Source organism: Bos taurus, chromosome 26, assembly GCF_002263795.3.
Source record: "Bos taurus isolate L1 Dominette 01449 registration number 42190680 breed Hereford chromosome 26, ARS-UCD2.0, whole genome shotgun sequence".
In the NCBI taxonomy this organism is placed as follows: domain Eukaryota; kingdom Metazoa; phylum Chordata; class Mammalia; order Artiodactyla; family Bovidae; genus Bos; species Bos taurus.
This window is the reverse complement of record NC_037353.1, coordinates 10,439,615-10,463,959: the sequence shown is the minus strand read 5'-3', so window position 1 is coordinate 10,463,959 and position 24,345 is coordinate 10,439,615. Positions and strand designations below refer to the sequence as shown.

General features: G+C 39.9%; 1 protein-coding gene across 1 annotated transcript; it reads right to left on the bottom strand.

Moving 5' to 3' along the window:
• Positions 1 to 1,925: 1,925 nt before the first annotated feature.
• LIPN (lipase family member N) lies at positions 1,926 to 23,330 on the bottom strand. The gene is made up of 9 exons (XM_010819763.4): positions 23,138 to 23,330; positions 21,652 to 21,769; positions 19,009 to 19,207; positions 17,246 to 17,355; positions 13,903 to 14,039; positions 9,126 to 9,272; positions 8,147 to 8,218; positions 7,543 to 7,614; positions 1,926 to 2,559 (listed from the first exon to the last, which is right to left on the bottom strand). The coding sequence occupies exons 1-9, from the start codon at positions 23,240 to 23,242 to the stop codon at positions 2,326 to 2,328; spliced, it is 1,194 nt and encodes a 397-aa protein (XP_010818065.1). The 5' UTR covers positions 23,243 to 23,330; the 3' UTR covers positions 1,926 to 2,325.
• Positions 23,331 to 24,345: the final 1,015 nt, after the last annotated feature.

Genomic DNA, 24,345 nt, shown 5'->3' with positions numbered 1-24,345 from the left:
TAGCATGATCTTGTTCACCATCTTGTGTTCTTGGGATCTGTCACATGAAGAACATAATCCTGAGGGCTGCTAGTTCCAGAATGAAGAAAAGGTATGGCGCAGACCAGGACCCAACTTACAGCTTTGAGCCAAGCCCAGGTGATCTGTGTAAAATGGAGCCACACCAGCCAAACTGTGGACTTGTGAGCATAAAAAAATAAACGTTTGCTGTGTAAGCCACTGAGTTGTTTATTGCGCAGGATTGTTGTAGCAGTAGCTGAATAGGGCAAATCCTATCGAAGCTCTCTTCACTGACCCTCACTTAACCAGATTCCTATATTAACCAACGCCCTTTTTTCTCTATGTAAACATATTAACTGATGGCCATTGCCTCTTAAATATTCATAATTAGCAGCCTAATCTATTACAGTCACATCCTTCCACTCCTTCCAGTTGAGTCATATGCTTACTAAGAGACCGATATCTGTTCTCAGTCTTACCTATTTGTTCTATCAGTTGAGTTATTGATAACTCATAGTTTATGATAACTCATAATTTAATTAAATGTGGCTAAAATAGGATGTGGGCTTCCAAGGAAGTATTAGTGGTAAAGAACCTGTCTATCAATGCAGGAGATGTAAGAGACACAGGTTCAATTCCTGGGTTGGGAAGATCCCCTGGAGGAGGGCATGGCAACCCACTCCAGTATTCTTTCCCGGAGAATCCCCATGGATAGAGGAGCCTAGTAGGCTACGGTCCATAAGGTTGCAAAGAGTCAGACATGACTAAAACAACTTAGTATGTATGCACGCAAAACAGAACGTATTGCCTATACGAAAACTACCATGTGATCTTTGAATGAGCTCAATAAAAGTCACTAAAAACTGTGATAAAATTAGTTTAATCTTGGTAAATAAATACTATAAAGACGTAAAAGGATTTTATTTAAACTTGCTTCCCAAATTTTAAAAAATTGTCATCCCTTTTAAAGACACTAAAACTAAAAATGATCAATTATAGATTATTTATTGGAGAATGATTATATAGTATTCAGCATCCAAAGACCTTGACTCTGCATGCAAATATTTGTGAACTACTACACTTATCTGTTTTAAATTAAACTGCTGAAAGTACGTATTGTGCATTATTTATTAAATTTATGATTCCTTGAGGCTCATAGACAGTTTTCCATTAATTACATCTTCATGGAAGGAAAGGTCCTTTCCAGGTTCGCACCTGGAATTCATTCCTGAATGAATTCATTCAGGAATATAGAACTGACACTAAAACTTCCTGCTACTCTTGGAACTCTGTACTGAGTCCTAGACTCAGTGTCTGGCATCAGTTAGAGACTGAAATAAAGCACGACTTTAGAATCCCTAGTGCCTCTCTTCTGGTCCTCAGTCAGGCTTTCAGAAAGCTGCTTTAAATGCTAAAGGGTATGAATGCAATAGTATAAATTCCACTTTGATAATGAAGGCATAATGGCTGATCAGTTTAGTTTATCTTTAAAGCAAAACAAGAAATAATGAGCTCTCAAATGCTATCACTTAAGACTACTGTCTATGAGTTCTAGTACACTATTTTCAAAAAGCTTTATTCACTTTAACCTTGTTTTAAAGACAGTAGTCTACAGTGAAAAATTTTAACAACTAGAAATTCAGTTTATCCTAGTCATCTTCAATCTTGTCTCTGCAACCCCCTCCCAATCCCCCAGCTTGTAACAGTAAAACTCCAGGAATAGTTTGATGTGGTTCGTTTTCCATTCTGCTGTTCTTTTCAAGCTTGATGTGGATCAGGCTTATTTCATGGCTTGTCTACTAGATGACCATGTGACTATTGCTCGGACTGTGATTTTGAGAAAGCCACAGATTACAGCCATCTGAAATATTTTCCCAAATAACCTCCTGACAAGATTTTTCTAGGCCAGCACTCCTATGCTTACATTCAATCCTTTGAAAAGACAGGATGGGGAGTGGGTATTATTTGCATGAAGCCACTATATATATTTGAAATAAGAAAGACAAAGGCCTCCTTTAATTCTTCCCTGAAGTGTACAGTTAGCAGAGAAGAGTTTGCTAGAGCTTCTTAGATGAAAAGCATGGACTTGGCTCTGACTGAAAGGAAGAGATTCTGAGAGTTCAGATGTGGACATTTGCTTGAGAAAGAGCAGCACAGTTGGAATAATTCCTAGCTGGGATGCCATGATAAGAGAACACCTCAGCAAAAGCAACAAGGTGAAGGAGGCTGGTGTACATCTCACTGCTATTTAAGTAGACTAGTATTTCCCCAAAGCCTCTTATGGGCTTGGAAGCAACTCCTATCTGAAAAGTAGGTATATTGCAGTTAGGGATATGACTTCATCAAATCTATGATTTTGCTGTATACTCGTTTAGCAGCATCGAGGCCCCAGATGAAATCAAAGTGGTTCCAATCCGGCAATAGTTTGAAGTAACGGAGATTCCTGATTTGGGGGAGTATCCTGGCCACATCTCGGGGTGTGATAAGAATATCATTTCCACCTGCCCAAATAGCAGTAGGTACTTTCATGGCAGTCAGGTCATATAGTGGAGGATGACTCTACGGAAGACAGAGAAAGGACATTTCATGAGAGGAAGCTCCTCAGAGCAACAACTGACTTCAAATAAGTAGAGAGACTACTAGATGAGTATTTACAATGACCATAGGAAGACAGCATGCAATGGTCCCCATATTCAAGGAGTGTGAAGGAACAAGGCAAAATGGCTAAATAAATATTTGCATATAAACTGTGGAAAATTCTGAAAGAGATGGGAATACCAGACCACCTGATCTGCCTCTTGAGAAATTTGTATGCAGATCAGGAAGCAACAGTTAGAACTGGACATGGAACAACAGACTGGTTCCAAATAGGAAAAATAGTATGTCAAGGCTGTATATTGTCACCCTGTTTATTTAACTTATATGCAGTGTACATCATGAGAAATGCTGGACTGGAAGAAACACAAACTGGAATCAAGATTGCTGGGAGAAATATCAATAACCTCAGATATGCAGATGACACCACCCTTATGGCAGAAAGTGAAGAGGAACTCAAAAGCCTCTTGATGAAGGTGAAAGTGGAGAGTGAAAAAGTTGGCTTAAAGCTCAACATTCAGAAAATGAAGATCATGGCATCCGGTCCCATCACTTCATGGGGAATAGATGTGGAAACAGTGGAAACAGTGTCAGACTTTATTTTTCTGGGCTCCAAAATCACTACAGATGGTGACTGTAGCCATGAAATTAAAAGAGGCTTACTCCTTGGAAGGAAAGTTATGACCAATCTAGATAGCATATTCAAAAGCAGAGACATTACTTAGCCAACAGAGGTTCGTCTAGTCAAGGCTATGGTTTTTCCTGTGGTCATGTATGGATGTGAGAGTTGGACTGTGAAGAAGGCTGAGCGCCGAAGAATTGATGCTTTTGAACTGTGGCGTTGGAGAAGACTCTTGAGAGTCCCTTGGACTGCAAGGAGATCCAACCAGTCCATTCTGAAGGACATCAGCCCTGGGATTTCTTTGGAAGGAATGATCCTGAAGCTGAAACTCCAGTACTTTGGCCACCTCATGCGAAGAGTTGACTCACTGGAAAAGACTCTGATGCTGGGAGGGATTGGGGGCAGGAGGAGAAGGGGACGACAGAGGATGAGATGGCTGGATGGCATCACTGACTCGATGGACGTGAGTCTGAGTGAACTCTGGGAGTTGGTGATGGACAGGGAGGCCTGGCGTGCTGCGATGCCTGGGTCGCAAAGAGTCGGACACGACTGAGTGACTGATCTGATCTGATCTGATACAAAGGAGGGTATGTTAAATGCTACAAAACATTCCCCAAATATGATGGAAATGAAGACAAAGAAGAAATTATTTTCCACTGAGGTTTCATGTAAAGAGCAGTCATTTGAAGGGCTTCCCTGGTGCTTCAGATGGTAAAACGTCTGCCTGAAATGCAGGAGATCGGGATTTGATCCACGGGTCAGGAAGATCCCCTGGAGAAGAGCCTGGCTACGCACTCCAGTATTCTTGCCTAGAGAATCCCATGGACAGGGGAGACTAGTGGGCTACCATCCAAGGGGTTGCAAAGAGTTGGACACATCCGAGCAACTAACACTGTCATTTTCATTGAGGAAAGGTTGTATTTTAAAGATAAGGATGAAGGTGGGCAGGCAGATAGAGCATGTGTGCTGTGGTCAGGAATGGCAAGCTGCCCAGTGTACCCCAAAAGGAAACTATGTAAGGGAATACAGTAAGATATAAGACTGGAGACAGTCAAGGTCTAAATGCCAGGTTAAGGCAGTTGGGCATCCTTCAGAAGTTTTAGAGACAAGGCAGGGTCATTTCTCATAGCTCTGCCTAGTTTGTGGGATGACTTGAAGAAATTTGTTGGGAAGGGGTCCCGAAAAAATACAGGCAGGCAGTTTGGATTATCCTCAGAGCAGGATAACTGAAGCTGTTGTTCAGTCGCTAAATCATGTCTGATTCTGTGATGACATGGACTATAGCCCATCAGGCTCCTCTGTCCATGAGATTTCCCAGGCGAGATTACTGGAGTGGGTTGCCATTTCCTTCTCCGGGGATCTTCCTGACCCAGGGATCGAATCCACATCTCGGGCACTGGCAGTCCTATTCTTTGCCACTGAACCACCAGCGAAGCCCTCAGTTGAAGCTGTAGAGATGGCTAAACTATTCAAACACAAAGGGGAGAGATATGGGAAGAATTGTGGAGAATTCTGATAATTGAGAGCAGTGAGGGTTAGAGAGTAGCTAGTGAGAGGATAAAGAGAGCAATCAAAAAGGGAGGGAAAAAAAACAGAGTGTTACATTATGGAAATCCAAGTCTGGGTGGTAAGTTGCAAGGAGTCTATGGTAACTAACACTACAAGTGAGAACAGGCAATTATGTTTGGCAATTAAAAGCCACAAATGATCCCATGGACTGAGGCCTGCCAGGCTCCTCCATCCACGGGGTTTTCCAGGCAAGAATACTGGAATGAGTTGCCATTTCCTTCTCCAGGGGATCTTCCCCATCCAGGGATTGAACCCAGATGTTCCACATTGCAGGGAGACTCTTTATAGTCTGAGCCACCAGGGAAGGTACCTTAAATAGAACAGCTATAATAAAAGGATGAAGACTCAAACTACCTTTTCCAGTGTTCAGGAGTGAGTGGAGAAGTAGAGATACTTAACATATTTAGATATTAAAAAATGTTGATAAAAACAGAATGATGGAAGCATGGATTGATAGAATTGAAGGCTTGAGGGAAGGGTTTCTGTTTGTTTTTTTGTATGAAACAGGAGTTCATTTAAGATAGTAAGAGAAGCCAGTAAGAATAGATGAGAAGAGATGGGATTGAGGACACAAGACAGGATAACTTGGATAAGAGGACCATCATATTCTGAGAGTGAAAGGAAAGACAGAATCAAAAAGACAGAGAGATTTTAAGGTGGATTAGAGGGAAGTTAAGAAATTTCATTCATAGAACAAATGATTATCAAGGGACTATTGAGTGCCAGCTACTCTACCAGCTGGCACAATACTGAACAAAACAGAAGAAAATTCCTACCCTCATAAGGCTTATATAAGTTAATCTTTTTATTCTCAAGAAAACATAAAATGGACACAGAGGTTGTGTTGGGGAACTTATGAAGAGGACGCACTGTTGAGAACGGAATAAAAATTGACTTCCAGTCCAGGTTCGATGCACGATACTGGATGCTTGGGGCTGGTGCACTGGGACGACCCAGAGGAATGGTATGGGGAGGGAGAAGGGAGGAGGGTTCAGGATGGGGAACACATGTATACCTGTGGTGGATTCATTTCGATATTTGGCAAAACTAATACAATATTGTAAAGTTTAAAAATAAAATAAAATAAAAACTGACTTCCAATGATACAAAATTGCAAGCAAATAAAATAGAATTGGCCTGGAGTAGGGTAGGCCCAGCTAGCTTAACTGTAAATTCTGAGAACATTTACACTCTCAATTTTCACATCATATACTTCAATATTAAATCTTTTGGGTCAGTTTTGCCTCAATAAAGCTGAAAAAAGAGAACTTGATAATAATGGTTTTGTGTGTATGTGATTTTTTGGTCTTATTTTCTTGTAAATATAAACAATATATAAATATAACATGTTCATGAAAAACAATGAAAGAGAACAAAAGTGTGTGAAATCCAAAATAAGAGCCTCCTTTTACTCCTTTATGTGCATCCACTTCACCTTTTCTTTCTTCCTTTTCTTGAGAGTTATCACTTTAACATGTGCTGTTTATTTTTTGGCCTTTTTCTAAGCATTTGCAAATATATGCATCTGTGAATTTATATTGTCTGAGAAACAGGAGAAAACTTTTGTGGGTAATGAAAATGTTCAATATTTTGCTTGTGATATGGTTACATGAATGGATATATTCGTTGAAACACTGAGTTGAGCATATAAAATCAGTGACTTATACTGTATGTAAATCACATCTTAATCATGCTAATAAAAAATAATATAATTATATACCACACTCATTGTCTTAGAAGCTAGCAGATTCATTTCCCTAACAATTCAATCTGTTACTGAGAAATTGAGGGCTTCCCTGGTGGCTCAGCAGTAAAGGATCTGCATGACAATACAGGAGACATGGGTTCGATCCCTGGGTGGAAAAGATCCCGAGAGAAGGAAGTGGCAACCCACTCCAATATTCTTGCCTGGGAAATTCCATGGGCAGAGGAGCCTGGCAGGCTAATGTCCATGGCATTACAAAACAGTTGGACATGACCTATTGACTAAACAACAACTGAGAAATTGACTGGTCTGATCGACTCATTTGAGGCCCAGAAACAATTTAATTGACCTATGTTTGTACCCATAGCTTTAAGTATGCCAGTTTGGGAAAATAAAGGAAAAATTTAATTTAACATTTTTAGTTCATACTGAGAAGCCCAGCTTCTGACTTAGAAAAAAAAATGGAAGCTTGGCAACAGCGTTGATTAAAAGTGTCAGATGGCTAAATGAATACATAAATTTTGGTATGGAAAGTTAGAGGGAAAAAGATGCCTTAAGACTCCACTCCTCACAAGTGGATAATTCTCTTAACTTCTATGTGCAATTTTATTTTTTTCTGTTGGTATCAAGAAGTATGTATTCAGTTACTATATAAATTTTATCATACAATTTTAATTATTATGCAGCCATTAAAATTATATTAAAAATGTCTCTTGCAACATTAGTTATGTTTTGCTATGACTATAAGTAAAAAACAAGATTGAAAGTTGTGGAAAAGCAGTGATGTTGTGATTGGAAGAAATGTAACAAAATATTGATCTATCTAGTTATCTCTGGGTGGAGGGATTATAAACAGTTTAATTTCCTTAGTATATACTTCTTTTATTTTTAGATTTTTTGAAATAAATAAATATTTAAAATACACTATGAGAAATCTCTGTATACCAATGTGAATGTGACCAAGTGCCAGCTAGGATTCTTTTTACTGTCAAATAATTTATCATTATAATTTTTCAAAGCCAGCCTTCTAGGGTTGCTCTGAGTAACTCACCTGATTGTAGTGACGCCTGTTTTCAGCTTCACTTCCCCAGTCATAAGCTCTGAATTCATCAGAATGATAAAGCTGGAATGAAATGTTTTATAGAAAAGTAGTGTTCAGAATAAGAATTACGATTGTTAATAGCAAATCTTAGAAAAATATACTGTATGCTGTGAAGAAAATAAGGCTTCTGCATCACCGGAGGATATAAATAAATTTTGTCAGTGTGCAAAATAAGATCAAGAGAAAGGGAGGCCATGAATTCCTTGGTTTGAAGGAAAAGCTAGTGAGAACCCGAGACTCACTGAGGGAAATCAAACGGCAGGTATTTCTCTCTGGGGAAGGCTCAGTTCTTCTGAGGTTCTCCAAGTTTGTTTAGTTTCAGCTCAGAGCCTACTTTACAAGCTCGTATTGAAAATGGGATTCATTTATGTGACTGACTTGGTCTGCACATACCTTGTTCTTTCTCTTAAAATCCGGGGAAATGCAACTATAAAGATGCATAAAAAGGTTAAATGGAAGCTAGCTGCCAAGCTTCTTAGAACAGACATGCTAACTCTGTCCTTTCAAATATAAAGAAAATAAGGGGAATGGTTTTCCGTGACAAAGACACTACCTGTTTTAAATGAAGGATGTTCTGTATTGATGATCCAGTGGGAGCATGGGACATATACACATCCATTCGGCTCTGAAGATAAAACAAAACAAAACATATTAAAGCAATGACCACCCAATGAAAAAACTGTGCCTTTAAGAAGCAGAGAATAATTATGCTAAGAATGAATAAACAAATATTGCAGTAGAATGGCAAGGCAGAATCCATTCCATTCCATTCCACGCTGTTTTATATGTTTCAAGTGGTGCATTTTATTTGAGGCTAACGTGATCCAACAAGACAGGGCACAAAGAATAAGTTTAAAGCCTCTTTCCTAGGATTTTATTTTATTTTTTAATGCATTGTATTATAAAATCAAGCTGACTATAGTAAGTGGTGGCTAATTCCAAACATGTGAAACTGCTACCTATTGTTGGACAACTATTAGCTTAAATTTGACCAGAGATGAAAGGATGAAGCTGCCTATTCTCTTCTCCAGTCTTCACACTGAATATCTAATCTTCTAGGCAGAGAAAATCTCTGCCTTTAAAATGAATTAAGAACACTGCATTAATTTATGTAATATGATAGATGCATCAAAATGAAACAAAGGGAACTTCCTTGGTGGCTAAGTGGTAAAGAACCCACCTGCCAATGCAGAAGACACAGGTTTGATCCCAGATCTGGGAAGATTCCACATATCGTGGAGCAACTAAGCCCATGGGCCACAACTATTGAGCCTGTGCTCTAGAGCCCAGGAACCACACTGCTAAAGCCAGCATGCCTGGAACCCGTTCTCCAGAACAAGAGAAGCCACTGCAGTGCAAAGCCCACGCACCTCAACTAGAGAGTAACCCCCACTCCCTGCAACCAGAGAAAGCCGGCACAGCAACAAAGACCCAGCACAGCCAAAAATAAATGAATAAAAAACAAAAAGAAGAACCAAAGGAAAGCTGGAATTTCTAAAAGCATCAAACGGCCCTCGAATCATTATACATACCATATTCATGTTTTTCTTGTTGGATCCTGCCCATAAAGACATAAATTCTCTACATATCACCCATAATATTTTATTGTTGCAGATTTTGACAGAAGGTGACTTCCCTATACTTTCTTCTAAAAAGAAACCTTTGGTACCAAACAACTTCTGTAAAAAATAAAAAATAATTATTCTTTCAAGAATCATTTTCAGACTTCTTGACATTCCCTTCACCCCGGAATGAGAATTCTTAGGAATCTATTTATATTCATTTATTTTTTTCCTGTTTTGCTCAAGGAGACCAAGTTATTTTGGAAAAGTAACTATTTATAAATCAATCTTTACCTAGGGAATATCATCAAACGTAATTTACAAGGAGATGGTAGCAATGATCTTCAGCCCCAGATTAGCTAATTTATCCATTATGAAAGCTCCCCTGACATCAGTCCAATCAGGGATTACCTATATTTCTCATTAACTGGCAAAAGAAGTAGAACAGTTTCTCCTTTAAGGTCAAACATTGCCTTGATTAGGAAAGAAAAGCAGGGTTTTACCCATGTACACATCACCTTTCTGATAGTGTACCAGAGTGCATCACTTTCATGCTAAAAAGTAGAGGAAAGTGTACTGAAGGGAGGGTGCCATTGGATAGAAGAAAATGATGTCATGGGCGACAGCTTGATTAAAACTTCTAGAGTTTATAAAAGCAAGCTTGGGTGGGGATCTCCGATGGAATGACTGGAGCTTCTGGGGCAACAGATATTATGGAGGGGTAGGAGTAGAGAATGGGACTTAAATTGGCAGAAAGTTTAATAGGGAATTAGAAACTGAGATAAATTAGGGGAAATACCTACCTCAGATCTGACCTATGTAGGCAAAGCAATACATATGCAAAACAGGTAAACTTAGTGATACATGTGTCTATCTCTGGATTTACTTTAACTAGTTTGCCTGCTTGGAGAAGGCAATGGCAACCCACTCCAGTACTCTTGCCTGGAAAATCCCATGGATGGAGGAGCCTGGCAGGCTGCAGTCCATGGGGTCGCTAAGAGTGGGGCATGACTGAGCGACTTCACTTTCATTTTTCACTTTCATGCATTGGAGAGGGAAATGGCAACCCACTCCAGTGTTCTTGCCTGGAGAATCCCAGGGACGGGGGAGCCTGGTGGGCTGCTGTCTATGGGGTCGCACAGCATCGGACACAACTGACGTGATTTAGCAGCAGCAGTTTGCCTGCTTAACTCTGCCCCAATGTAGAAAACATCCCAAATTAATGGATGCCAACACATTTTGAAATAGAACTATCAATCACACAAAAGGGAAGTTACATTGTGGTTTAGTCGCTAAGTCGTGTCCGACTCTTGCAACCCCATGGACTGTAGCCCGCCAGGCTCCTCTGTCCATGGCATTTTCCAGGCAAGAATACTGGAGTGGATTGCCATTTCCTTCTCCAGGGGATTTTCCCAACCCAGGAATCTAACCTAGGTCTCCTGCATTGCAGGCAGATTCTTTACCAACTGAGCTATGAGGGAAGCATTGTACTCAGTCATTCAGTTGTGTCCCACTCTTTGCAAATCCATAGATTGTAGCTCTCTAGGCTCCCCTGTCCATGGAATTTTCCCAGCAAGAATACTGGAGTGAACTGCCATTTCCTCCTTCAGGGGATCTTCCTGACCCAGGGATTGAACCCATATCTCTGCATCTCCTGCATTGGCAGGTGGATTCTTTATCACTGAGCCACCTGGGAATCCCTGTTTATTGTTGCCGTTGTTCAGTTGCCCAGTCGTGTCTGACTCTTTGAGACCCCATGGACTGCAGTACACTAGGCCTCCCTGTCCCTCACCATCTCCCGAAGTTTGCTCAAATTCATATCCATTGCATCGGTTCATGTCCATTCAGCCATTTCATTCTCTGACACCCTCTTCTCCTTCTTCTCTCAATCTTTCCCAGTATCAGGGACTTCTCCAGTGAGTTGACTGTTCACATCAGATGACCAGAATACTGGAACTTCAGCTTTAGCATCAGTATTTCCAACAAATATTCAGGGTTGACTTCCCTTAAGATTGACTGGTTTGATCTCCTTGGTGTCCAAGGGACTTTCAGGAGTCTTCTCCAGCACCACAGTTCAAAGGTATCAATTCTTTGGCTCTCTGACAGTTCAGCTGTCACAACTGCACATGACCATTGGGAAGACCATAGCTTGACTATACGGATCTTTGTTGGAAGAGTGATGTCTCTGTTTTTCAACACATGTGTAGGTTTGTCACAACTTTCCTGCCAAGAAGCAATCACTTTCTGATTTCAGGGCTGCAGTCACCATCTGTAGTGATTTTAGAGCCCAAGAAGGGGAAATCTGTCACTACTTCCACCTTCCCCCTTCTGTTTGCCATGAAGTGATGGGACTGGATGCCATGATCTTAGGTTTTTTAATATTAGTTTCAAGCCATCTTTGTCACTCTCCCTCTTCACTCTCATCAAGAGGCTCTTTAGTTCTTCTTCACTTTCTGCTATTAGAGTGGCAGTATTTGAATATCTGAGGTTGTTGATATTTTTCCTGTATATCTTGATTCTAGCCCGGCATTTCTTATGATATGCTCAGTGTATAGGTTAAACAGAGTGACAACAGACAGCCTTGTCATACTGCTTTCTCAATCTTGAATCAATCAGCTGTTCTATACAGGGTTCCAACTTTTGCTTCTCAACCCACAGACAGGTTTCTCAGAAGACAGGTAAGATGGTTTGGTATTCCCATCTCGTTAAGAGCTTTCCACAGTTTGTTATGACCACAGAGTCAAAGGCTTTAGCATAGTTGATAAAACAGACATAGACCTTTTTTCTGGAATTCCCTTGCTTTCTCTATGATCCAGCAAATGCTGGCAATTTGATTTCTGGTTTCTTTTCTTTTCTAAACCCAGCTTGGACATTTGAAAGTTCTTGGCTCACATAATGCTGAAGCCTAGCATGCAATATTTTAAGCATGACCTTACTAGCATGGGAAATAAGTACAATTTTCCAATGGTTAGCACATTCTTTAGTACTACTCTTCTTGGGGATCGAAATGAGGACTGACCTTTTCCAGTCCTGTGGCCACTGCTGGGTCATCCAGATTTGCTGACATATTGAATGCAACACCTTGATGGCATTATCCTTTAAGGTTTTGATTAGTTCTATTGGAATTCCATTGCATCCATTAGCTTTATTAACATCAGTGATTCCTAAGGCCCACTTAACTTCGCACTCCAGAATGTCTGGCTCTGGGTGAATGACCACATCATTGTACTAACCCAGTTCATTAAGATCTTTGTTGTACAGTTCTTCCATGTTTTATTTCTATCTCTTCTTAATTTCTTCAATGTCTGCTAGGTCTCTACTGCTTCTCTCCTTTACTGTACCCATCTTTGGGTGAAATGTTCCCTTGATATCTCCAATTTCCTGAAGAGATCTCTAGTCTTTCCCCACAAAATATGATCCACTGGAGGAGGGAATGTCAAATCACTCCAGTATACTTGCAGTGAGAACCTCATGAACTGTATAAAAGAACAAAAAGATATGATACTGAAAACAGTATTGCATAGGAACCTGGAGTGTTAGAGCAATGAATTAACGAAAATTGGACGTGGTCAAGCAGGAGATGGTAAGAATAAACATAAACATCTTAAGAATCAGTGAACTAAAATGAACGGGAATGGGTGAATTTAATTCAAATGACCATGACATCTACTATTATGGGCAAGAATCCCACAGAAGAAATGGAGTAGTCCTCATAATCAACAAGAGTCCAAAATGCAGTACTTGGGTGCAACCACAAAAGTGATAGAATGATCTTGGTTCGTTTCCAAGGCAAACCATTCAACATCACAGTAATTCAAATCTATGCCTCTATCACCTGAAGACGGTAGAGAAGCTGAAGTTGATCAGCTGAAGCTGAAGACCTAGCAGACCTCCTAGAACTAAGTTTATTAAACAATACCAAAAACCTACTATCAAATCAATCATGAGGTCTCATGAAAGTTCTTCCTTGTGTTAACTCACAAATCCTTTTTTTTTTCCCCATTCCTACCTCTCCACCACAAACCAGGATCTCATCTTAAAAATGAATTATTGATATCCTGACTTGTCTCTTTGATCTCATTTTGGCCACAACTTATTTTATCCTTCAATTCACATTTAAGGGGCAATCTTGATAAAATACTAGTCAGTGAGCTTTTTAGAGAAACAAAAAGCAAACAGAGAAAAACTTTTAATGGATAAAATCTTAAATTCACAATTGACCATCAAACCAGTTTTCCAACCAATGGAAAATAACCAATAAATAGTTGAATGAATAATTCAGCTGTAAAACCTTTAGGCTTTGGCATTTTCCCTTTAGTAAATTGAAGCAAGCTCCCATATGGAAAGGGGTATATTATTCCAACTTATCTAACATCAAAGTCAAGGACATCAGTGATCAAATCGAAAAATGTCTTCCATTTGAGCACTGTGAATTCATTGACATGCCCAGTGGAACAAGAACAGAAAAAGGAAACTGCCATAGCAGTCAGCTCAGCTAGAAATTCTGAGTTATACTCAGGTCTGTTAATAACTGAGTATAGTGAGTTATATATGAGAGCTGTAGATGCTGTGACGTAGACACACACACACACACACACACACACACACACACACAGCACCTGCCCCCAGAGTCTGGGATCTACAGATTTCAAAATGTCCTACTTTTGTTTCATAGATTTTCAAATAATAAGGGTCTATCCTCCAAAAGGAGATCCTCATATACACTGTGGCAAAAGGAAGAACTTACCTTGATTGCAGAACTTGGAAGTTGGAAAAATCTGGTAAAAATGCCCGTGGGATATTTGAAAGAGACCACAGGACCCAAGGCAAAGTTCATTTTGATTCTTTGTGCCAGTTCAGGCATGGTGGCAAAGGCTACAAACCCTAAGAAAACATGAGATAAGACAACCGCATTAAATTTAGGAGTAGTGATGTAATGTTTCTACTAACAAAAGTGAAGCTCTCCTTTTTCATTTTATTCTTCTACTGCAGCAATCGGGGGGGATGAATGGGGCAACTCTTCTGAGTTATTCTGCAAAGTTAATCTATTTTCAACCCTGTCTACTCTCAAATCTCCATTTCTTTCTTATTCTGGACATTTAACTTGGTTGGGGAAAGTTAGGGATAAATTGCTGAAGCAACTCCTGCCAAGTACACTGAGCATGCCCTCAACCCCCACCAAGCGGGGGCTAAGTGCTGGCAGTATTCTCACTCTACTCCAACTTGGAGATGACAGAGTCACGGAACCTCTAGAAATAAATGATCGGTTTGTAGGAGGTAAATCAACCAGCTCTTTATGCATCACCATATAGCTATTCTGGAGGAGGAAATGGCAACCCACTCCAGTATTCTTGCTGGGAAGATCTCATGGACAGAGGAGCCTGGCAGGCTGTAGTTTGTGGGGTTACAAAGAGTTGGACGTGACTGAGCACACACACACACACAGCTATTCCATGGTTTTTCTTTCTCAGAGTGGAACGAGATTGCATTGCTCCCAGTGCTTCATTGCATACTTACCAAACCTCCAGAATCTTCTCTGCTTCCAAAAGGTCCACCATGGTCCCAGGAAGGACCAAGTGTCTGCATTTATAAAGCAATAGCACTGCATTTGTATCTAGCAATATGAGGGTGAAGGTGGTGGGGCTCAGGCCCACACAGGAAAGTCTATGTGGAGGTTCTTTTTGTTTTGATTCCCTGTTGTGCTTTCCTGGGCCCCCCTCCATTGTGTGTGTGTGTGTGTGTGTGTGTGTGTGTGTTTACGCACGCGCAAAACCATAGCAGAAGTTTTTTTTTTTTTCTGAATTTCTTGTTGAAATATTGAAACTGTCTTAACCAGAAAAGGAGCTGGCTGGGCACTGATACAAAAACTGAAACAGGCATAATAGCTCTCCCCAGAAGATGTCTAGAAATGTGCAGAGGTAATTTTTTGATGGTCATACTGGCTGAAGAGTCCTACTCCACGCTGTATTTAATGGGCTGGGCCTGACTTGTTAGAAGTCCTGTGAAGAATCGTTCCTTCCCACATAACAGAAATTTCTCTGCTCAGGATGCAAATCATGCTCACTGAAAAATGTCATGCTTGAAATGCAATGCAGAGCCTTGATAATCAAATTGACTATTTTCCCTGCCAATCAGGTAATGAGAGCATATCTGAGTCTTACCTACTTTTCTAGTCACACTCAAATCATCTTTCTCCATACAATCTCTCCACAGCACCCGAGAACCCCATCAGTGAAGTCAAGATTACCTGGTGTGAATTTTGGGTGCCATCTCTAATGTGTTAAGAGACCTTGAAGGAGCCAATTAATTTCTTTGAACTTCTGTTTTTTCTATGAGATGGGAATAATAGTGGTAGGCTTGTTCTAAAGCTTAGAGAGGGATATTGTAGTAAAGGTCCTGAATGAAAAGCCCTAAACATAGAAAATGCTTCTGTTAGCAATTATGGTATGATTATTTTCCTGTTAGTGGCAGGTTTTTTTTTTTTGTTGTTGGGGGATAGGGTCCTCTTACTAGTTCTTTGATACTCCTTTAGTATATTCTCTCTAATGCTCATATGCTGCAAGCTAAGTTGCTTCAGTTGTGTCTGATTCTTTGCAACCCTATGGACAGTAGCCGGCCAGGATCCTCCGTCCATGGGTCTCCGGGCAGGACTATTGGAGTGGGTTGTAATGCCCTTCTCCAGGGGATCTTCCCGATCCAAGGATCAAACCCAGGTCTCTCATGTCTCCTGCACTGGCAGGTGGGTTCTTTACCTCTAGCGCCCCCTGGGAAACAATGCTCACAGCCTCACAGCTCTCCTAAATTTGTAAGCTGCCTATCAGTATAAATAGGCTTCCCTGGTGGCTCAGCTGGTGAAGAATCCTGCAATGCGGAAGACCTGGGTGTGATCCCTGGGTCGGGAAGATCCCCAGAAGAAGGGCAAAAGGCTACCCACTCCAGTATTCTGGCCTGGAGAACGGTATAGTCCATGTATAGGCATGTATACTCCACTGTGTAGTCCATGGAGTCACAAAGAGTCACACATGACTGAGCAACTTTCATTTTTACTCTATCAGTATAAAACACTGGTAAATACATGTTTGTTCTTGATGATAATAGTGGTAATGTTGGATTATTTATTATCTCTCACACAGTTTCACCCAAACTAAGAGTACATTTTCCTTTAACCCAGTCTCTTAAAATTAGAAATTTTAGTGGAAGATTGATAACAAATTCATATTTTTAGTAGTATAGGGTTTTTAAATTTTTATTTGGAGCTAGATTATTGATTTCTTTTTTGAAAAAATTTGGGAAACCATTAAGAAGTATACATTCAAAGTACATTTCTTGGACTTTTAAAAAACTTTCTATACAGTGCTTACAGTTAACTGTATGCTAAGTCACTTCAGTCGTGTCCGACTCTTTGTGACCCTATGGACTGTAGCCCTCCAGGCTCTTCTGTTCATGGGATTTTCCAGGCAAGAATACTGGAGTGGGTTGCCATTTTCTCCTCCAGGGGCTCTTCCTGAGCTAGGGATCAAACCCGTGTCTTTTATGTCTCCTGCATTGGCAGGCGGGTTCTTTACCCCTTGTGCCACCCATGAATCATACACTGAATGTATATGCCCAATTTACTTATTATAGTAAGTTTTTGCATTCTGATTCACAAAGAAAACATTACTATATCTTTTAACATTTGTTCAAATATGAATATAATCCCTCTCTTTTATTTTTTAATAGTCCATGTGGGTTGTGAGGAAGGTATGATTGATGTATATTTAACATTCTTCAAGGATATTTCATGCCATTTGGCTTTACTTTTTCAGCCTGGAGGAGATCTGGAGACTCAGTCTTCGGAAATATTTCTTTGGAATTCCTGGCAAATTACATCACCATTACAACTGTGCTGCAGTGACTGGAAATGGATGAAAGATTCTTCCTACAAACTCACAGTCTCTGGAATTCAGGTTTACAGCCACTAGAATTACATTCCCACCACAGGACATATAATTAAGGACACTGTAAATGTAGAACAGTGACTCTTCCTGATTCCAAGGTGAACCCTTGCATGGCTCTGACCCTTGTAAAAATGTTGACCCTTGTAAACATACCTATTGTAGTACCAAGCGAATATCCAACGAAATACAACTTCTGCTGACCAGTTTTATTTACAATGAAGTCTATTATTCCAGGGAGATCATATTTGGCCATTTCATGAAAGCTAAAGAATAAAACAGAACCTTATAAATATTTGCAGCTAAGTTCAAAACAGAGCACTTGCTCATTTATTTTTTATACACAGAATTTTGTGCTGTCCACTTACTTGGTTTGTGTTTCATTATTTATCCCGTTACATGTAGGCTATTGTGGTTTTTGTTTGCTACACTTATATGTGTTACTTTCTAATAGCAGGAATGATTTCAAGGCTTGTGTATACTACAGTTTCTGAAATTCAGTCTTGACATTCTTCCTCTTCACTCCCTTCTCTTGCATTTCTTTTGCTGCCCTTTACCTAATCTTGTTTGCACACCTCTCTCTCAGTCTCTCCCAGGGAACTTCAAGATGCTTAGGGCCATTTAACACCCAGATTTCAAAATGGAAGTAATTGTAAATCATGATTGTATCATGTACTAGCTGAGTAGTTTTCCGTAAGTTACTTAAATGCTCTGAGCTTAAGTGTCATCATCTGTAAAATAAGCATGGCAGTGCTATATGGCAGGGGAGCTTTGGGGGCTGGATAGTATTAAAGGAATGACTCTAGCAGCAATTAGACATTCAATCGGACATTGCTATTATTATTTCTGTCCATATATGGTTATATTCAATATATAGCAAAATCCTATAGTACTGGTTCAGCCAACATTAATACAAATGTTGAGAGAACAAAAAATGCCTATATAATATATGGTTGAGTTAGGTACTTCACAAACTAAGGACCTGCTTATTAAAAGAACATGAGAGGAAATATAGATTGATACTTTCCAGTATAAGAGAATCATTGTGATGCCTTACAGTAAACAAGCTGCAAGTTCCCAACCAAGGACCAGCTACATGAAGTATTTCGTGATGCTTGCCCCTGGGCAAAAGCTTTCACCATAACAATCTGGCCTATTCTTCCTTTCCTTCCAACTTGTCAGTAGGTACAGAAATAAGGTATGGAATATTTCATTAATATGGTTCTGTTCTAGCAGCAGGCTTCAAACAACCAGGGAGTTTAAGCCTGAGAAAGGATACTGCAGGCATCAGCCTGTTCTCTGATGACAGCAGAAAACACTTTCATTAAAGCAAGCAGTCAGCGTGTCAAAAGATTCTTTCCTATTGCCTAATAACAAGGTTGTAAAGATCTCATATTAGAGTTTTCCTGAAAATGGTATTCTATACATTCTCAACCACAGTTCCTGTAGGTATAATATAGTACTGATATACATCATCTTTACAAAACTAATTGACAGTCCAAGAGAAAAAAAAATTGTAATAGCATCACTAGGATAAAAATATAAGCTTCGTGAAGGTGGAGGCTGGTTTACTCTTGAATGCTCAGGGACTAGAACAGTACATAGAATATGCACTCAGTAAATATTGGCTGCATGAGTGCATACTTTGTTCCAGAAATTTTCTAAGCTGTCGTTCGAGACATACTTTGTATTGGATAGGAACGTATGTTAAAATGACCTTGTTGAAATGATAATTCACTTGTCTAAGAATCAGTGTAAATCAGAGCGTCCTGCTGTTTCTTTCCTTTGAGCTGTTAGTAGAGACTGCAAGGAGCTGTGTGACTCCAAGTATCATACATTATTATTAATACCGTCCACACTATTATATTTAAAGGACTTGTCTCAAATTGTGTTCATGGTCTTTCTTAGATATAGTTTACCTAAAGGCCCAGAATTTCTCTTCGTTCACTGAGAGTGTTTTGTGTCTTCTTGACCAAGTGTTCCCCCGACTGTTCCCCATCCATACATCATAACCAGCATCAGCTAGAAGGAATCCAAGGCTGCCGTTGGCAAAATTCTCAAGCCAGGAGGTATTGTCTGAAAACAGGGCATGCTGTAGATATACAACTGGTCGGGCACCTAGAGGGAGGCAAGAAGGCAGAGAGAGAAATTTATAACAACTAAAGCGTCTCAGAAACATAAGAATCACACGCGCACACACACACACACACACACCCCCACTGGAAAAAACCAAAACCAAAAAAGACACATAATAAATATATTTTAATTCCCAATCTTGTCCAAATTCTATCCTCCCTTCTTTTTTTTTTTTTTTAAACGAGAGGGAGAGAGAAAGTGAACATCAGGCTTCAAGGCCCAGGAGGTGCATATGTGTTAATCTCCTTCCAACCCATCTGGGAGGAAACACAGCTAAATGGGAAATGTCTATTTCCAAAGGTCTCCGGTAATACTGAGCAGGAGCACCCACCGGGTTAGAAACTTTGCTGCTGCTGCTGCTAAGTCACGTCAGTCGTGTCTGACTCTGTGCGACACCATAGACGGCAGCCCACCAGGCTTCCCCGTCCCTGGGATTCTCCAGGCAAGAACACTGGAGTGGGTTGCCATTTCCTTTTCCAATGCATGAAAGTGAAAAGTGAAAGTGAAGTTGCTCAGTCGTGTTCAACTCTTAGTGACCCCATGGACTGCAGCCTACCAGGCTCTCCATCCATGGGATTTTCCAGGCAAGAGTACTGGAGTGGGGTGCCATTGCCTTTTCCTCTATCCTCCCTTCTTAAGCAAAGTCTTTCCTATAAATGTTTGTCCTTTTATACTTCATAGTGGCTCCCCCCAACTCTTCATCATGCTTGGTGTTGCAAGATTTAGCAAAAACAAAAATAAAGATAAACAAAAAGACCCAAGATGCCCTGTTAAATTTACATTTCATATTAATAATGAACAAGCTTTTTAATATCAGAGAAGGCAATGGCACCCCACTCCAGTACTCTTGCCTGGAAAATCCCATAGATGAAGGAGCCTGGTAGGCTGCAGTCCATAGGGTTGCTAAGAGTTGGACACGACTGAGCGACTTCCCTTTCACTTTTCACTTTCATGCATTGGAGAAGGAAATGGCAACCCACTCCAGTGTTCTTGCCTAGAGAATCCCAGGGACGGGGGAGCCTGGTGGGCTGCCACCTATGGGGTCGCACAGAGTCGGACATGACTGAAGCGACTTAGCAGCAGCAGCTTTTTAATATAGGAGAAGGCAATGGCAACCCACTCCAGTACTCTTGCCTGGAAAATCCCATGGACGGAGGAGCCTGGTAGGCTGCAGTCCATGTGGTCACTAGGAGTTGAACACGACTGAGCGACTTCACTTTCACTTTTCACTTTCATGCATTGGAGGAGGAAATGGCAACCCACTCCAGTGTTCTTGCCTGGAGAATCCCAGGGACGGGGGAACCTGGTAGGCTACCATCTATGGGGTCGCATAGAGTTGGACACGACTGAAGTGACTTAGCATCAGCAGCAGCAGCTTTTTAATATAAGTATATCATAAAATGAGGCATATGAAAAACTCATTTGCTCTTTATCTGAAATTCAACTTTAACTGGGCATCTCATATTTTATATAGTAATCCTACCCATGTCACACTCCCATTTTTTCATTTTGAAACTCTTGAATTCTTAAGCAACATGATTTTAGCTGCCTCTGAATGTGGATGGGAGATGAGATAATGCAGAGCGATCACAGTAAATGATTTGGTAAATAAAGACCACTGAGCCTTTGCAGATACTTTGCTTACTCTTCTCTCTCCCTTCTCGGAAGATTTGTGGTTACATTTCCCTCATAGTTCAAAAGGATACATAGCAGTACTGTTTGCAATAGCCAGGACATGGAAGGAACCTAAATGTTCGTCAATAGAGGAATGGATAAAGAAGATGTGGTACATGTATATAACGGAATACATCTCAGCCATGAAAAGGAATGAAATTGGGTCATTTGTAGAGATGTGGATGGACCTACAGAGTGGCATACAGAGTGAAGTAAGTCAGAAAAAGTAAAACAAATATCTTATATTAGCACATATATATGGAATCTAGAAAAGTGGTATAGATGATCTTATTTACAAAGCAGAAATAGAGACACAGATGTAGAGAACAAATACATGGATATCTAGGGAGAAAGGGGGTTGTGTGGGAGAAATTGGGAGATTGGGATTGACGCATATACACAATCTCTTTCCAAAAATGAGGAAATCCACTTTATGGGAATACAGCAATTTCTCACGTGAAATATAAGCAATGAGTTGACATAAGGTAGGCTCCACCTCCACATTGACTCCCTAAGAAGCAAGTCTGGCAGCAGTCAACTAGATCAGTCTTGCCATTTGTAATTTTCAGTTCTTCCCTGCCTTCAGAGAATTGGAATACAATGAGACTTCCTGTTAACTGTATAAAAACGAATCCAAAATTCAAACCAATTTTGATAAATCAGTCACTATCTTAATGAACAGCCAGTAACTTCTCCTGTACTAAATTTTAGTCATGTGCAATTCTCCTTCTCAAGATAGACATGTCTTGTACCTGTGATCTTGGTGTCTTTTCGCCCATGGGGAATCCGATTGACGCTGAGTATGTACCCGTCTTGAGTGGTTACTTCATACTCCTCACTGGGGTAGCCATTATAGGTGATGATTTCACTCTGCTCAGTAAAAATAGAAGCATTAGCTACACATTTTCTCTAAAGGTTATCAAAAGGAGCCAGAACAGAGCAGCTAGTGTGTGCTTATTAGGGTAAATTATTTGAAATCTGCAGCCCCAGGTAACAGTGAGATTAATTTACTACATAAAGTCATAATTAAAAAAATAAGTAGACTATTAGAAAGTGTCTGCTAGTGGTGAATGCTTTGGGGGATTTGGAGATAATATCTACCTTTGACCCGTTCTTCTGACAAAACTATATTCTCACGTCAGTTGTCTCTTTTAAAGTACATATAGACATATTTTAATTGAAATGTAGTTAATTTACAAATTTGTGTTAGTTTCTGGTGTATAGCAAACCAATTCAGTTTTATACACATATACACAATATATATGTATTATATATATTCTTTTTCATATTCTTTTCCATTACGGTTTATTATAGGATATTGAATATAGTTCCCTGTGCTAGGCAGGAGACGATAGGACCTTGTTGTTTATCCATTCTATACATAATAGTTTGCACTTGCTAATCCCAAACCCTCCCCGTCCCCCTTCCTTTGTAACCACAAATCTGTTCTCTGTGAGTCTGCTCCCGTTTCGTTAGTTAGTTCAGTCACTCAGTTGTGTCCAACTCTTGATAAGTTCATTTGTATCATATTTCAGATTTCATATGTCAGTGACTTCATATGCTATTTGTCTTTCTCTTTCTGACTTACATGGTATGATAATCTCTAGGCCCATCAATATAACTGCAAATGGCATTATTCTTTTTACAGCTGAGTAAAGTTCCATTGTGTATACACAGAATGTAGGTATTACATCTTTCTGAAGTTTTTATTTTATACTGGGGTATAGTTGATTAACAATGTCGTTTTAGTTTTAGGGCTACAGCAAAGTGACTCACACACACACACACATATATATAAAACAATTGATGTTTATATATACAAATGTCAACTGTGAGACTGCACTTGGTTCAAAGGAATAAAACCACGGTCCAGTAGAGGGCAGTCACATATATCGTCCAGAGGGCTTAAAATCTGTGTTTGCTCAGTTGCCAGTCATGTCTAACTCTTTGAGACCCCATGGACTGTAGCTCTCCTGGCTCCTCTGCCCATGGAATTCTCCAGGCAAGAATACTGGAGTGGGCAGTCATTCCCTTCTCCAGGGATCTTCCCTACCCAGGGATCAAACTCAGGTCTCCTACACTGCAGGCATTCTTTACTGTCTGAGCCACCAGAAAATCTCTAAAAATCACTTATGTTTAGTCTATATCAGAGATTTTCTGCTATAACAGGAACTTCAATAATCTTACAACCTATTAATTTGCTTTACTTGATGTTCTTTGGAATTCTCCATCACTTACAGTACTCATCCACACTTCAGGATTTGCTTCTTTTTCCAAATTGAAGAATCCAGCAGCATTTAGAGTTCCACAAATCAAATAGGCTGTTGTTAGAAACAGCCACATGGTGGGAATGCCTGATAGAAAACATTTAATAACCACAAGTTGTTATATGTCAAAAGTGATTAATGAAATGAAATAGTCCCCCCGTGAAAACTTGAATAACATCCTGAGAAAGCTGAGACAGTGTAGAAGGGAGTAAATACAGTGAGCCAACTCTGAACACGATTAATCTATTTTTTCACATAGAAACTGCCCTGACATAGTTCAGTTCCAGATGGTGAAAAATTGAAAGCATTCCCTCTAAAGTCAGGGACAAGACAAGGGTGCCCACTTTCACCATTACTATTCAACATAGTTTTGGAAGTTTTGGCCACAGCAATCAGAGCAGAAAAAGAAATAAAAGGAATCCAAATTGGAAAAGAAGAAGTAAAACTCTCACTATTTGCAGATGACATGATCCTCTACATAGAAAACCCTAAAGACTCCACCAGAAAATTACTAGAACTAATCAATGATTATAGTAAAGTTGCAGGATATAAAATCAACACACAGAAATCCCTTGCATTCCTATACACTAATAATGAGAAAACAGAAAGAGAAATTAAGGAAACAATTCCATTCACCATTGCAATGGAAAGAATAAAATACTTAGGAATATATCTACCTAGAGAAACTAAAGACCTATACATAGAAAACTATAAAACACTGGTGAAAGAAATCAAAGAGGACACTAATAGATGGAGAAATATACCATGTTCATGGATTGGAAGAATCAATATAGTGAAAATGAGTATACTACCCAAAGCAATTTATAGATTCAGTGCAATCCCTATCAAGCTACCAACGGTATTCTTCACAGAGCTAGAACAAATAATTTCACAATTTGTATGGAAATACAAAAAACCTCGAATAGCCAAAGCGATCTTGAGAAAGAAGAATGGAACTGGAGGAATCAACCTACCTGACTTCAGGCTCTACTACAAAGCCACAGTCATCAAGACAGTATGGTACTGGCACAAAGACAGAAATATAGATCAATGGAACAAAATAGGAAGCCCAGAGATAAAGCCACACACATATGGACACCTTATCTTTGACAAAGGAGGCAAGAATATACAATGGATTAAAGACAATCTCTTTAACAAGTGGTGCTGGGAAAACTGGTC